We start from the raw sequence: 15,015 nt of genomic DNA, 5'->3' as shown, positions 1-15,015 counted from the left end.
CCACGGGTGTGCTGTCCCTCTTTAATTTTTTTGATACGTCTTCTTCAAGTCAAGTCATTGCATGGCAGCTACGAAAACGATACCGGAAGCACGCCGTACATTTCACTCCCTCCATATTTTCGAACTGGACTTGGCTGCTGAACAAATCAGCAGCAGCTGCTTACAACCAATCCCTGTTGAACAGATCAAAACTTAGACACATGTTCAGCCGGGATTGGTTGTAAGCAGTAGCTGCTGCTGATCTGTTTAGCAGCGAAGTTCTATCCCATATTTTCCTTCTCTTCCTCCTTTTTCTTCTCCTTGTTTTTGGTTGGGATATTTTCCTTCTCTTCCTCCTTTTTCTTCTCCTTGTTTTTGGTTGTCGGTGGGCTGAGAGTTTCAGTGCGTTCAACTGCCATGGCTTCCTCTCTCGTTTCCATACCATTCCTCGGAGCTCCAACCACCAATGCCCTTTCTGGTCTTCGGACCACCTCGTCCTCCGTTCAATTTGTGATGCGCCCTAGAACCGCAAAGAAACTACGTCAGTCAGTCTCTCTCTCTCTCCTTATTTTCGTTCATTCTGTTGCTTACTGTTATTTAGCTAGAAAGAGTTAAGCTTTTTCGATTTAATCTTTCTACTTCCTCTCTCCCGACTCTCTCTCTCTGTAACCATCCATCAAATTGTGTGGCTGGGCAATGCAATTCCACCGCCTTGGTAAGTCGGTTATGCTTGCCTATAAATATAGGTGAGCGTGTTGTAATGTAACTAAGTTAGAAAAAGTGAGAAAAAGAGATAAGTTAGAAGTGTGAGGAGTGACGAGTAAGAAGAAGCAACAAAGTTTCTAAGAGTGAGTGTTTCCTCTTGTATTAGTTTGTTGTGTGAGAGTAAAAACATATGTGTGTAATACTTGAGTATTCTTTCTTTCTCTTGCCTATCAAATTTTCGTTGAGTTACATTTTTCGTTGTGAGATAAACATGTACAAAATAGTAAAGTCTTTTTAGGCCCCAACATCTTTCGCTCTAAAGACTAACTTATTAGCTTCTACAATCACTAACCAAGTTCCAAAACCTAACTTTTGCGCCATGTGGGGACCAAAATGGTCCTAGGCCTATCCTAACATTTTCTTCACATAGGAAAAAATCAAGAATTATGCCTCTGATTTCCGAAGATTTTTCAAAGTATTAGGGCCACAACCAAAATTGGTTCCTTATTTCCTTCACTAGGTTCGATTTAAGGCTAGTGGCTGTTATGCAGCTAACTGGCGTCACTATGAGTTTTGGGGGACTCAAGTGATCAGAAGAGGGAGAGAGAGGAAGTGGGCGAGAGAGCTCCCTTCATTCTTCCGCTTAAAATGACTGTTATTTTGAATCTGAGTCGTGATACTAGGCATGAGAGTTGATTGAGCTAGAGGATGACAAGAACGATGTCATACCAAACTCAAATGATGGTGGTTGGTAACACAGGGCACGACATATCTTTATTTTTCTTAGATGAGTGTTTTAGGGTGAGACTTTTGAACCCTTCTGAGTTAAATTCTAGCTCTACCACCTAAGACTATATCTCCAACCAAAAGGGCTAGATATAGCCCCGTTTAGAATTATAGCTCTACAAACAATTATTTTTAAATAAACAGTATCAAACCATACTCATATACCATCTTCAATCGAATGAGCCAAACATAGCCCCTCAATAATTTGTTAGCTTTAAATTTACACTTTAAATTTATTGGTTAATTTAATTAAACTACCTTTTGATGTTTTCAAATCTAATGTTGAATTTGAATCAATTATTGTAACTAAGGAGTTGGGGCCCCAAAAAAAAGTGCTAAAAGGGGGGCTACATTTAGCAAGCCCATTGCTCTTTGGCCATATAAGGCTCTAAAGAATTATAGTCCAACCATCGGTTGGAGATGAGTTTTTGAGGCTTTTGGTCATTTAGCCCCCTCTATTGGAGAAGGCCTAAGGATCCATGTTTACATTTGCTGGAATTGTTCTCGACATTGAAAGAAACAATTAGGTTTGTTGCTATATATGATGCACGGATACTTTTCTTTGGTCGTGTCTTGTATCTGATACTTGATTAGATAAGTTTGATACTCTCGGATACTCGTCAGACACGTATTTTGGTCAATGGACACGGATTTGACTTGATGGATACGTGTATCGTACATTTAGGATATAAGTATCCGGCTTTTAGGATACATTTACACTTTCAGAAAAGATAATAAGGAGGAGTAAATTAATAGGAGACATTACAATTGAAAGTTGATGAATACAAAGAGTTTCCCTCTAATTAAAACCTTGAATACAATTCTCACACTTCTTCTACTATATATAAAGAGGATTATATTTCCAACTATTCTTCTCCAACAACTTAAATGTACGTGAATTTGAAAGATGAATAATGTTTTAAAATGTATATTTCTGTTGCTCTATATATTTTTACTTGCCGTATCTATAGCGCACCATATCTTAATTTTTAGAGATTTTTCATATTGCCTTATTGGTGTCGTATCCTATCGCCATATCTGTATCCGTGTCATGCTTCATAGGTCTGTTGTAATATAAATTTGATATGTTAGAGATCGTAGTAAGTTACAACTTTAGGATCAATTCTGAAAGTTTTGGTGTTGAATTTCAGAGGTGCAGGCAGCCGGGAACATTACCGGGAATCATTTTCGTGTTACAACTTTTGGGGAAGCTCATGGAGGTGGTGTTGGTTGTGTAATTGATGGATGCCCTCCTCGTTTGCCCCTCTCCGAAAAGGATTTGCAGGGTGACCTTGATAGAAGGTATTCGACGTAGCGTTTGTGAGGCATTTGGTCTGGGATTATTGCATGCTGGCAATATTAGTTTCCTTGGATATATAGGTGTTTATATCCGGACATTAGTATGTATTATTCTATGCAATAATCATGGAAAGCTTCCTCTAAAATTGTTGAGTTCTCGTTTGTTTTGATGCAAACTTGTTATGAACTAATGGGTTGTCAGGAGGCCAGGCCAGAGTCCAATTACTACCCTTAGGAAGGAAACTGACACATGCCGAATACTTTCGGGAGTTCATGAAGGTTAGACCTTTGTGGAATTTGTGTGTGTGTGTTTATTTGGGGTTGTGGTTCCTTTTGTAGCTGTCTTCAGTGGCGTGTATTCTATTTGATGTCATATTTGACTGCAGGAGTGACAACTGGGACACCAATTCTTGTGCTTGTACCCAATACTGATCAGAAAGGACGTGTAAGCATCCAGTCTAGAGGGCATACCTATGAAGAGGAATGAAAACGGGTGGAGGGTTTAAAGACTAATATTTCTTTGCTCGTGTTTTTTGATCTTTATTTTTTCTGGGCTATGGAATTTGTAGTTTTCAATCTATTTAATCATGCAACCATTTTTGAAACTAGACAAAGCTTAAATATTTTGAAGTTCATCTCCGTATTAAATGTGTTGGATGCATGGTGCTTGTTTGAGGTGCCCAAACATTTTGCAGACAGATTAGATAAGTTGACGAACACAATGTGAGTGCTGCGAACTTGATTAAATTGTATTTTGGGTGCTAGAACTCGTTACTGTACATTAACCGTCACATTTATACTTTGTATAATTGAGTCAGTTGTACAGACGAGCAGAGTTGTATCAATTGGCGTTCTTTATGGTGCATGGAAATAACTCTGTCGCTGGAATATCAGGTTTATGACGAAATGTCGGTAGCTTATAGGCCTTCGCATGCAGATCGAACTTATGACCAGAAGTATGGAATCAGATCGGTGCAGGTAATGGTTTTAAGCTTAACGATTAAGGGTTCACAAGCGTATTTTGGAATTTCAGATACATAAATCTTAACCTAATTTGTAACTGAAGGGTGGTGGTAGATCTTCTGCTAGAGAAACAATTGGAAGAGTTGCTGCTGGAGCCCTTGCCAAGAAAATCCTCAAGGCTTTCTCAGGAACTGAGGTGGTTGTAGTAAACTATGTGTATCCTTAAATAATTGCACGGTGATGCCCGAGATTCCAGTTCGTTTAATCTTTGTTTTTCTCCTTGTTGTAGTACAGCCTTGTCGAATTGCAAATGCGTCCCGCTATTTGTTTTAATTTTACCTGATAAACTCAAGATGGACAGGAAACACCTGACTTACAGTTGTCACTGAATAACTTATGATCTTTCTGTATAGGACATCTGAGGACACAACACTTGTGTCCACCCAAGTTGGTCGCGTCTTTGGATTCTTACGAAAGTACATCTTCATTTGCGTTGAAAAATTATTAACTTATTTGAACCTTGAGAGTTTTTCAGAGATAAAATGGTTGTTACTAACGTAAATTTTTTGTGATAATTTGCTCAACAAATGATGAAATTTTCCATCAAAAAAGTACACATGTATTGGCATGTCGAGTGCTTAGCTTTCAGAGGACTTGACGTGCACCCCATGTCCTTGTCAATACATGACAATCATGTCCCTGACCTTGGATCATGGCGAACGAGTGCCTGAAGATTGAAAGAAAAGTTTCCAAACTTCTCCTGCCAATCTTGTGTGTCATAGATTTAGTTACATTATTGATATCATCTGCACCTTCTTTTACTGATTGCAATTCCTGTTATAATTTTGAAGACTTTTCCCTAATGTTTGTCACATTTCAGGTCCTAGCTTATGTTTCACAAGTTCAGAAGGTTGTGCTGCCCGAGGAATTGGTTGATCATCACACTTTGACACTCGATCAGGTGCGATAATGAATATTAATTTAAGATCTTTCGTAGCAAGCCACTCGAGAGTAGCAACAAAAAATGAGAGTCCAGGAAAAGGAATAGCATTCCAATCTGTCTCATTCCTTTATAAGTGAGGTGCAGACTAAAACTCTGACTGTTATTGTAGTCTATAAAGTAATTACCGGGAGGCTTCTCCATTCATATTCAAACAGTACCTCACATCTACAAACTTGAGTACCTCAATTTGCAGCATGACGTTTTAGGCTTTTGATCTTGGCAGCAGTTGTCTCCACGGCTCTATGAACACCAACGGCAGCCTCTTCCGCCTTGTTCATCTTCAAAGGTTAAACCTCTCTGACAATAACTTCAATTACTCTCAAACTCCAACCAGCATTAGGAAATTTCCCAAGCCTTACTCATCTTGACCCCTTTAGCTCTGTCTTTTCTGGTCAAGTCCCTTCTCAAGTTTCATTGTTTATCCAAGTTGACATACCTTGATCTATCTCTCAATCTCGATAGATTGTCAAAAATGAGAATCGTCTTGAAACTTGCAACATCGGATCTTGGCAGCCTAGTTCAAAACTAAACTAGTCTAGGAGTACTTTCTCTCAACTTCGTAAACATATAATGGCTAATTTATCATCTTTGACAACCCTAGCCCTCAGGAACTGTCACCTGTTTGGTGAATTTCCGGTGAGAATTTTCCGACTACCAAACTTAGAAAGTCTTAATGTGAGAACCGAGGTCTGACTGGATATTTTCCTGAATTTAATCGAACTAGTCCTCTCATGGTTCTGAAAGTTTCCTATACCAAGTTTTTCGGGAACATACCTTATTCGTTAGGAAAGCTTGATTCACTGCTAGAGTTGGATGTGGTTCATTGCTAATTTTCGAAAGGGTTGGTTCCAGCGATTGATTGGCTATGCAGCTCACTTATCTAGACATTTCAGCCAATCAATCTTACCCAGCTAACTGTATTTAGGATTGGTTGGTGTCATTTAACCGGTTCAATCCCATCTTGGCTAGGTAACTTAAGCCAACTAACTTGCCTAGATTTTGCTTTTAATGGACCGAATGGTTCAATTCCTGCATCATTTTCCAATCTCACAAACCTTCAGATCCTTTGTCTACATTCGAATAGTCTGAGTGGCACACTGGAGTTTCATATGTTTCAAAATCTACAATTTCTTTACCAACTCCAATTAAATAGGAACAGGTTAAAATTTGTGAATTCAACAGTTCCGCAGTTCACCATTCTAGGATTGAGTTTTTGCAACGTAAGAGAGTTTCCATCTTTCTTACAATATCCGAAAAGGTTGGAGCGTTTGGACCCTTCTAGCAATAAAATCCGGGGCAAAGTACCAAAATGGATGTGGAACACAAGCACAGAAACTTTGGTATTGTTAGACATTTCTCAAAACTTCATTTCAGACCAACCTCCACTTGTCATTCCTTGGGTGAACTTGATATGCTTAAGGATTTCGTCCAACATGTTTCATGGACTACTACCAATACCTCCACCAACCATGCGAGGATATGCAGCTACAACCAACAACTTTACTGGAGAAATCTCACCGTTGCTTTGCAATATGAAAAATCTTCTGTACCTTGACTTGTCGAGAAATAACTTGAGTGGCTTGCTTCCTCAATGTCTCGGAAACTTTAGTGATCATTTGATTCTTTTACTTCTTGGAAAAAACTCTTTTCACGGAATCATTCCTCAAACATACAACAACATAAGCAGTTTGAGGATGATTGATTTGAGTCATAACAAATTGCAGGGGCAGTTGCCGAGGTCATTGGCCAATTGTGTGATGCTTGAGTATCTTGTTTTGTCAAACAATCGATTCGATGGTGTTTTTCCCGTTTGGTTGGGGACTCTTCTAGAGTTAAAGCTTTTGGCAATGCGCCATAATGGATTCTACCGGGTGATTGGAAAATCTAGAAAGAATGTCGATTTCTGCAAGTTGCGCATTCTTGATTTGGCTTACAATAATTTTACTGGTGCGGTTCCATCCGTGTTTCCACATATTATTATAAACAAGTCAACATATATGTAAACAGACATAATTTATGATGTCAGTGAATTCACGATGGTTAACAGTGTTGATTACCCACTCACAATAGCAACAAAAGGTTTGGAGCAATACTATCCAAAGATTCGAGAAGAATTTGCATCATTTGATATCTCAAGCAACAACTTTGAAGGGAAGATTCCATAATTCATTGGGAATCTTAAGGAGCTTCGTTCGCTGAATCTTTCCCACAACATTCTCACTGGTTCTATCCTGTCATCCTTCGGAAACTTGATGAAGCTTGGAATCGTTGGACCTCTCACAAAACAAGCTCTCAGGACGGATCCCCCAACAACCGATGCAACTAACTTTTCTTGCCCATTTCAATGTGTGTCACAACAATCTCACATGTCTTGTACCACAAGGAACCCAACTTACTTCATTGAATATCACTTCATACGAGGGAAGCCCAGGGTTGTGTGGGGATCCATTGCCAAAGAAATGCGGAAATCCTAAGGCCCCTCAACTTCCACCTTCAACCGTAGACGAAGGTGATTCTAGCTTAGCAGGGATATTTGAATTTGATTGGAAAATTGTTTCGGCCGGATGTGGAAGTGGGTTGGTAGTGGGAGTGGTTCTTGCAGATGCTGTCATCACAAGGAGGCCCGACTTGTTTCTTAAGATAGTTGGAACGATCAGACAAATGATAAGGAAAATATAGAGTTACAATGTTATGCATTTGTTGTTGTTGTCGTTTGTTTTCTCAGTTGTGGTTTCTTTCCTTCTCTTTCTATATGTTTAGTTATAAGTTTGTTTCACGTTATGTAAGTGTATGTCCCCTTATTTTCTTGTATTTTTGCTTTCTTTTGTTTATCCTCTCTTTATTTTAAGGAGTAAGGTTTATGTCTCATATGACTAGGTGTAGCTTCTTTTATTTTATTCAATAAAATTTTTCCTCGTACCGACGAGGTTGCTTTAAAAAGAAAGAAAGAATGTATTCGTGCCTTTTAGCTTGTAGTTGATTGTGTTGTTCAAGTTCAAGACTCTGCCCTATATATCATATTGTTTTAAGTTATATCAACGTTTGTTCTTAACGTTGAGTTTCTTTAACCAAAAAAAAAAAAAAAAGGAGTTGCAAGTAATGTAAATAAAGTCTGCATGTTTTTATGGAGCCAAGGATCAAGAAATCTTTGGCTCACCTCATACAAATCAAAGATCGAGTCTCTCTTTCTCTTTCTTAATCGGTCTAGATTTTAATTCTTAGGTTCCTGAGACGATCCAAATAACCCACCGGAAATCTCATAGTCATTGATCTGTGAAGATATGTTGTTAGATGCTCTCGAGTACAAAACAAAAAAAATATGAATTGACCAGAAGAAAAGTAAAAAAAATAGAAAATTAAATAATTCAAGGTTTTTTTTTTTTGAAGGGGGGGTAAAGATTGAAGAATGAGGAGTTGTGGGATTTGGGAGATTTTTAAACGTGATGGTACAGGGAATGATACATCACGTGTCATTATACAAATAGTGAGATATGTGTGATAAAAAGTTAATAACTTAAAAAATAAATTTTTTTATCACTTCTATTAAAACACATAGTGTACCAATTACGTTACGTTCTGAAAAAAAAAATCTTGGGATTTGGGGGTAGGTGGAAGTGGGTTGGTGGATTGTATGGCAGCTACGAATACGATACCGGCTGCACGCCCGACTTTTCACTCAAAACATACTTTTCGCATCTAAATTCTAAGCCCATCCACTCCCTCCATATTTTCCATACAAATCACATTTTTATCACCCAAATATTTTTAAATCGAATTCTCATCTTTCCTCATTTTCTTCCTTTTTCTTCTCGTTGTTTTAGGTGGTTGGTGGTTTGAAAGTTTCAGGGGGTTCAATTGCCATGGCTTCCTCTCTCGCTTCCAAACCATTCCTCGGAGCTCCAACGACCGATGGGCTTTCTGGGTTGTGCTCCTCCTCCGATCTTCGGACCCTCTCGTCCTCCTCCGTTCAATTTGTGATCCGCCCGAGAAACCCCAAGAAACTCCGTCAGTCTCTCTCTCTCTCTCTGATTGTTGTTCATTTGATTGCTCAGTGTTGTTTAGCTAGAAAGATTCTAGCTTTGTTTTCTACTTCCTCGATTGCAATGTGCGAGAATTTTGTTATCTGCATTGCAGCAGCTACTGAAATTGTTTCGTGCACAAAAATCATGAATCTTTCACTTTAAAGACTATAACTTTAATTAGCTTTTGCAATCACTACCCAAGTTCTAAAATCTAAGTACACATGTTTATATTCGGTCGAATTATTCCCGGGATTGAAAGAAACAATTGGATCTGCTGTAATATAAATTCAAAATAAATGGAATTTTGATACGTTAGAGAGTAGTAAGTTACAACTTTGAGATCAATTCTGAAAGTCTTGGTGTTGAATTTCAGAGGTGCAGGCAGCTGGGAATACTACCGGGAATCATTTTCGTGTTACAACTTTTGGGGAATCTCATGGTGGTGGTGTTGGTTGTGTAATTGATGGATGCCCTCCTCGTATGCCGCTCTCCGTAGAAGATTTGCAAGGTGACCTTGACAGAAGGTATTTGATACCGGGCTTGCCCTTGTCATGTTCATTTTAAAGTTCTTGGGGTAGCTGAACGACGCACCTGACTTGTGCGTTATGGCAGTTGTAATGGGTTGATGCCTACTTCACGTTCAATTTAAGGATATTTTACTAGTATGTCTTTTACATGTTCAATTCATCGTAGAGTTTGTGAGGTTTTTGGTCTGGGATCATTGCATGCTGTCACAATTAGTTTCCTTAGATATATTGGTGTTTATATTGGGACATTAGTATAGATCATTCTATGCAAGAATCATGATAGCTTCCTCTAAAGTTGTTGAATTCTCGTTTGTTTTGATGCAAAATTCTTATGGGTTGTCAGGAGGCCAGGTCAGAGTCGAATTACTACCCCTAGGAAGGAAACTGACACATGCCGAATACTTTCAGGAGTTCATGAAGGTTAGATCTTTGTGGAATTTGTGTGTGTGTGTGTGTGTTTATTTAAAGGGGGTGTTCCTTTTTTTGTCTTCATTGGCATTTACTTCATTTGATGTTATAATTGACTGCAGGAGTGACAACTGGGACACCAATTCTTGTGCTTGTACCCAATACTGATCAGAGAGGACGTGTAAGTATCCTGTGTTAGAGGGCATATATATGAAGAGGAATGAAAACGGGTGGAGGGTCTAAAGACTAGTATTTCTTCGCTCGTGGTTTTTACCTTTATTTTTTCTGGGCTATGGAATTTGTAGCTTTTAATCTATTTAATCATGTGACCATCGTTTTTGAAACTAGACAAAGCTTAAATGTATTGAAGTGCATATCTGTATTAAATGTGTTGGATGCATGATGCTTGTTTGAGGTGCCCAAACATTTTCCAGGCAGATTAGATAAGTTGACGAACACATTGTGAGGGCTGTGGAACTTGATTAAAAAGTTTGTATTTTGGGTGCTAGAACTGGTTAAAGAGTTTACTGATATTTTTCTAGTATTTTCACTGACTCATGATATATAGGATGCCGTAGATTAACCATCGCACTTATACTCTGTATAATTGAGTCGGTTGACATTCTTTATGGTGCATGGAAATAATTCTGTCGCTATAATTTCAGGATTATGACGAAATGTCAGTAGCTTATAGGCCTTCACATGCAGATCGAACTTATGACCAAAAGTATGGTATCAGATCAGTGCAGGTAATGGTATTAAGCTTAACGATTAAAGGTTTACAATCGTATTTGGAATTTCAGATACATAAATCTACCTAATTTGTAATTGAAGGGTGGTGGTAGATCTTCTGCTAGAGAAACAATTGGAAGAGTTGCAGCTGGAGCCCTTGCCAAGAAAATCCTTAAGGCTTTCTCAGGAACTGAGGTGTGTGTAGTAAACTATGTGTATCCTTGAATACTTGCATGGTGATGCTCGAGACTCCAGGTCATTTAATCATTTTTTTTCTCCTTATTGTAGTATTTTGTCAAATTGTAAATGTCTCCTGCTATAATTAGTTTTGATTTTACCTGATAAATTCAAGATAGACAGGAAACACCTGACTTACAGTTGTCACTGAGTGACTTATGACTGTTCTGTATATGACATCTAAGGACACATCAGTTGTGTCCACCCACGTTAATGACGTCTTTGGATTCTTACGAAAATACATCTTCATTTGCATAGAAAAGTTACAAACTTATTTAAACCTTGAGAGTTTTTTCAAGAAAATCTGAAAATGAAAAAATGGTTGTTACTAATGTTAATTTTCTGTGATAATTGGCTTAATAAATGATGAAATTTTCCACTAAAAAAAATTACACATGTATTGGCATGTCCAAGTGCTTAGGCTTTTGGAAGTGGACTTGCCGGGAACCCCATGTCCTTGTCAATACATGACACTCATGTCCCTGTCCTTGGACCATAGCGAATGAGTACCTGAAGTTTGGAGTCTTTTAATAATTATTGTCCTGCCTGTTGATTGAAAGAAAAGTTTCCAAACTTCTGTTGCCAATTTTGTGTGTCATAGATTTAGTGATATTATTGGAAACTGTGTCCATAAATTATCCTCTGCACCATTTTTTACTGATTGAAATTCTTGTCATAAGTTTGAAGATTTTTCCCTAATGTTTGTCACATTTCAGATCCTAGCTTATGTTTCACAAGTTCATAAGGTTGTGCTTCCCGAGGAATTGGTTGATCATCACACTTTGACACTTGATCAGGTGCGAGAATGGATAGTAATTTAAAATCTTTTGTAGCAAACCATTCAAGAGTAGCAACAAAAAATGGGAGTTGTATGTTGATACAAGAGTAACTAAAGTGCAGACTAAACTCTGAATGTTATTGTAGTCTATAACGTAATTACCGGGATGTTTCTCTGTTCACACTCAAACAGTATTTCACCTCTACAAACTTGAGTGCCTCAATTTGCAACGTGACATTTTAGGCTTTTACGCTTGCTACATAGAATTTTTTTTATGGGGTTGTCACATCTACCTCTATTTCCTGAGTTGTTGACTACAGAAGTATCCACTCTTCCAAATCTGGGAAGAAAATTTCCCTCTTCACGAAGTGTCTCCTAATTGGTTCCAACCTGTAGCTGACCTATTGGAAGACAGACTCTCCATAGGAATACCTTTCCCTTAGTAATTGAATCCAGAGTTGTTCGAGGTTTCATGTCAGAATCTCAGTTCAAATTGATTCAAAGCAAGAAAGACAAGTACCAGTCTGTTGCTTGCTCTTTTTAGATTAACTCATTTTCTCTGGGTGCATTTTTGAAGTACTTATTGACACACATTTATCTTTTCTTATTCAACAAAATTCTTTTGAATTTTGTGTTTATGAGCGGTTAATCAGTTGTGTGTGCTCACTCACTGAACCTTTATTTTTTATTCTTTTGTGACGTATTGCCAGATAGAGAGTAATATCGTTAGGTGCCCAGATCCTGAATATGCAGAGAAGATGATCGCAGCCATTGATGCTGTCAGGGTGAAGGGGCAATCCATTGGTGGTGTTGTCACATGCATTGTTAGAAATTGCCCGCCAGTAATCTCTCTCTCTCTCTCTCTCTCTCTCTCTCTCTCTCTCTCTCTCAATGTTTCTCTCTGCAAGTGCATGTCTTCAACTGTTTAGATTAGGGGGCAGACTCTTTACCTTAACCTCTGCAAAGTTGTATTGCTCTTTCAGTAATTTGTTTAATCTTCATCAAGTCATATATGGAGAATTGACGATCATTTTCTTGTATCTCAGGGGCTTGGTTCACCAGTCTTTGATAAACTTGAAGCTGAATGTGCTAAAGCTGTTATGTCATTACCTGCAACAAAGGGATTTGAATTTGGAAGTGGATTTGCAGGTTAATATTCAAACTTTTTGGGTTACTTAAACTGGACTTGATGATTAAAGAACAGTTGCAAGAATTTCTACTGTGATGGAGCTTTTAAATTTTTTTTCTCCAACTATATTTTGAGTAAGTTCTTCTTGTTCTCGAATACTATACCTAACAGGTACCTTTTTAACTGGGAGTGAACATAATGATGAGTTCTATTTGGATGATCAAGGAAAAATCAGGACAAGAACAAATCGCTCTGGCGGGACACAGGTACTTGTAGATTCCCACTACTTCTTCTGAATGTAGAGTAAGTTGGTAAAATGTTTTGTCTAGCATCTCTTCTACACTGACATTGTATATGCTGGCAATCAGGGAGGACTATCCAATGGGGAAATCATAAACATGAGAATAGCTTTCAAGCCAACAGCTACAATTGGAGTATGTCCGACCTCTTGTTCTCTCTCTCTCTCTCTCTGAGTACTAACTTGAAAGGAATATCGGTTTCCACGCTATGTATTCATTAATCATATCTATTCTACAATTTGGTATTATTCCTGTTGTATATATGGTCAATAGGAGAATCTTGAGCCAAACCCGGGTCTTTATTTCATATATATGTAATTCTTGTCAAAACAGAAAACTATAACTGACCAATCTATCGTGGTGGTTTTGCGCAGAAGAAACAGAATACAGTGACTAGAGATAAAAAGGAGATAGAACTTATAGCCCGTGGTCGCCATGATCCTTGTGTTGTTCCGCGAGGTACGTGTGTGAATGATATGTGAACTCTGATGCATCATTCTCTATGCCCATTCTTTTTTCAAACTTGTTTTCCTTTTTTCTGCTATTAGATATAATTAATCTAAAAAAAATGGAAGCATATCCATTAGGTTAGGAATGTGATTTGGTCTTCTATGGTCTTTATTAGCAAAATTTGTATTAATTTAGGCCATTTCATACTCTCTCATCTTTCGTCCTTGCTTACATATGTTTTGCGTGGTGGAATGGCGCAGCTGTGCCGATGGTGGAAGCTGTAATAGCGCTTGCGCTCGTGGACCAACTAATGGCAGATTTTGCTCAGTGTCATATGTTTCCTATCAATCCCGACCTGCAAGACCCTGTGCCGCAGCCGTTGGTTGATGCAGCAGAGGCAGCAACTCTGCACATTTGAAAGTCGACAAACTTTCTGTAGCATTGTGTACTTTCTGTATCGGGCATTGAAAATTCATTGTCATGAAACGCATGTGTGGTGTGGGACGGCAAACCAACGTTTACAGTACTCAATCAAGTGAAACAGTGTCACACTGGAGTATATGTGAGATGTGTTAACCATTTTTTTTCCAATAAGTTTTTGTTCAATCATTCAATTTGTAGAAGTAAACTTTTGAGGCAATAAAATTCTTCTGTAATATCATTATCAGAGTTATTTATTTTAAATAAGTGAAAACAATTTGTCGTTTTTCCGGTCGAGGTACGGAATGAAGTTGGAGAATGATGTGTTTTAACTCCAATTTTGAAACTAAATTAAGCACTGAATTGAATCCAAAGCTCGAATTTTCCCCTTTGCATTGATCAGAAGATACAGCTATATATCAAAGAAAATTAGTAAGGAATGCATAAACCAACACTATATAAACTTTTTGGACCATAATTTTCAAGGACTGACCCAAAATAAAAACGGACTTGGGCCGAAGAGAAATCATTTGAAGCCCAAGTCATACAAGACCTAAAATGTGAAGTCCAAACTCAGATGGAGAGAAGGGGATCCGAGAACTTTATGACATGAGTTCACCGTCACTCTTGTATCTCTTATTGGAATGGAACAAGTCCCTCTAAAAGGAAGTCACCTTTTAATCTTGGGCAATTAGGATATATCCCTCTTTATTTTCTGGTCACGCGATAAGAGAGAAATTTATCTATCTTCATATAATAGAGAGAGAACCCCAAGTTACGCGTCAAATCTCAAACATGACCAACACATGTAATATTATATATTAACACGAAAAGGCCAATTGATTATTCTAGGTTGTCAATTTCATTGAACGACCAGAGAGAATAATTACCACCTAATTTCACCTATAAAACTATGCTTCTTTAGGACTTCTCCCCATTAAGCATGATAGTTGGTGATATCAAACGGGGATTCATGTCTTTTTTTCAGTCCCGTTTATGTTATATTCGCCGCACAACTAATTTACCGAATATTTAGCCGGTTATATTTCTTAAGACTCTTTTGACCAAATAAAGAAAAGAAAAATCTTGACTCTCCGTTTGACTTTGCATGTCATACAATAAAGCATGATATAAAACTTTTCGAGAGGAGATATGCAAAAGCTAACCGGAAAGAAGATTCCTTTATAATGTTTGGTTATCCAAATATTGTTGAAGAAAACGAGTTAACATTAGTTTGTCATACATAAAACAGGCGACTAAAACATTGTACATGACATT

At 37.9% G+C, this 15,015-nt stretch overlaps 2 protein-coding genes across 2 annotated transcripts; both read left to right on the top strand.

Annotated features, from left to right (window-relative positions):
- The first annotated feature begins 120 nt into the window (after positions 1-120).
- LOC103432856 (chorismate synthase, chloroplastic-like) lies at positions 121-7,683 on the top strand. The gene is made up of 8 exons (XM_029100461.2): positions 121-520; positions 2,622-2,772; positions 2,972-3,048; positions 3,156-3,214; positions 3,664-3,747; positions 3,836-3,928; positions 4,613-4,693; positions 6,460-7,683. Exons 1-8 carry the CDS (start codon positions 397-399, stop codon positions 6,736-6,738), a joined length of 948 nt encoding a protein of 315 aa, XP_028956294.2. The 5' UTR covers positions 121-396; the 3' UTR covers positions 6,739-7,683.
- Positions 7,684-8,318: 635 nt separating this feature from the next.
- LOC103431866 (chorismate synthase, chloroplastic-like) lies at positions 8,319-13,978 on the top strand. The gene is made up of 13 exons (XM_008370073.4): positions 8,319-8,740; positions 9,131-9,281; positions 9,628-9,704; positions 9,815-9,873; positions 10,358-10,441; positions 10,527-10,619; positions 11,378-11,458; positions 12,150-12,281; positions 12,486-12,588; positions 12,740-12,834; positions 12,937-13,002; positions 13,242-13,326; positions 13,578-13,978. The coding sequence occupies exons 1-13, from the start codon at positions 8,596-8,598 to the stop codon at positions 13,733-13,735; spliced, it is 1,329 nt and encodes a 442-aa protein (XP_008368295.2). The 5' UTR covers positions 8,319-8,595; the 3' UTR covers positions 13,736-13,978.
- Positions 13,979-15,015: the final 1,037 nt, after the last annotated feature.

The sequence above is a fragment of the Malus domestica genome, chromosome 01 (assembly GCF_042453785.1).
Source record: "Malus domestica chromosome 01, GDT2T_hap1".
In the NCBI taxonomy this organism is placed as follows: domain Eukaryota; kingdom Viridiplantae; phylum Streptophyta; class Magnoliopsida; order Rosales; family Rosaceae; genus Malus; species Malus domestica.
Note: the sequence above shows the minus strand (reverse complement) of the source record. Positions and strands in the feature narration are given on the sequence as shown.

Coding starts and splice junctions, on each gene's coding strand:
- LOC103432856 (XM_029100461.2), top strand. CDS start 397: ATGGCTTCCTCTCTCGTTTCCATACCATTCCTCGGAGCTCCAACCACC. Junction 3,215..3,663: donor ATACTGATCAGAAAGGACGT/GTAAGCATCCAG, acceptor CTGGAATATCAG/GTTTATGACGAAATGTCGGT. Junction 4,694..6,459: donor ACACTTTGACACTCGATCAG/GTGCGATAATGA, acceptor AACAAATTGCAG/GGGCAGTTGCCGAGGTCATT.
- LOC103431866 (XM_008370073.4), top strand. CDS start 8,596: ATGGCTTCCTCTCTCGCTTCCAAACCATTCCTCGGAGCTCCAACGACC. Junction 8,741..9,130: donor GAGAAACCCCAAGAAACTCC/GTCAGTCTCTCT, acceptor GTTGAATTTCAG/AGGTGCAGGCAGCTGGGAAT. Junction 10,620..11,377: donor AGGCTTTCTCAGGAACTGAG/GTGTGTGTAGTA, acceptor GTCACATTTCAG/ATCCTAGCTTATGTTTCACA.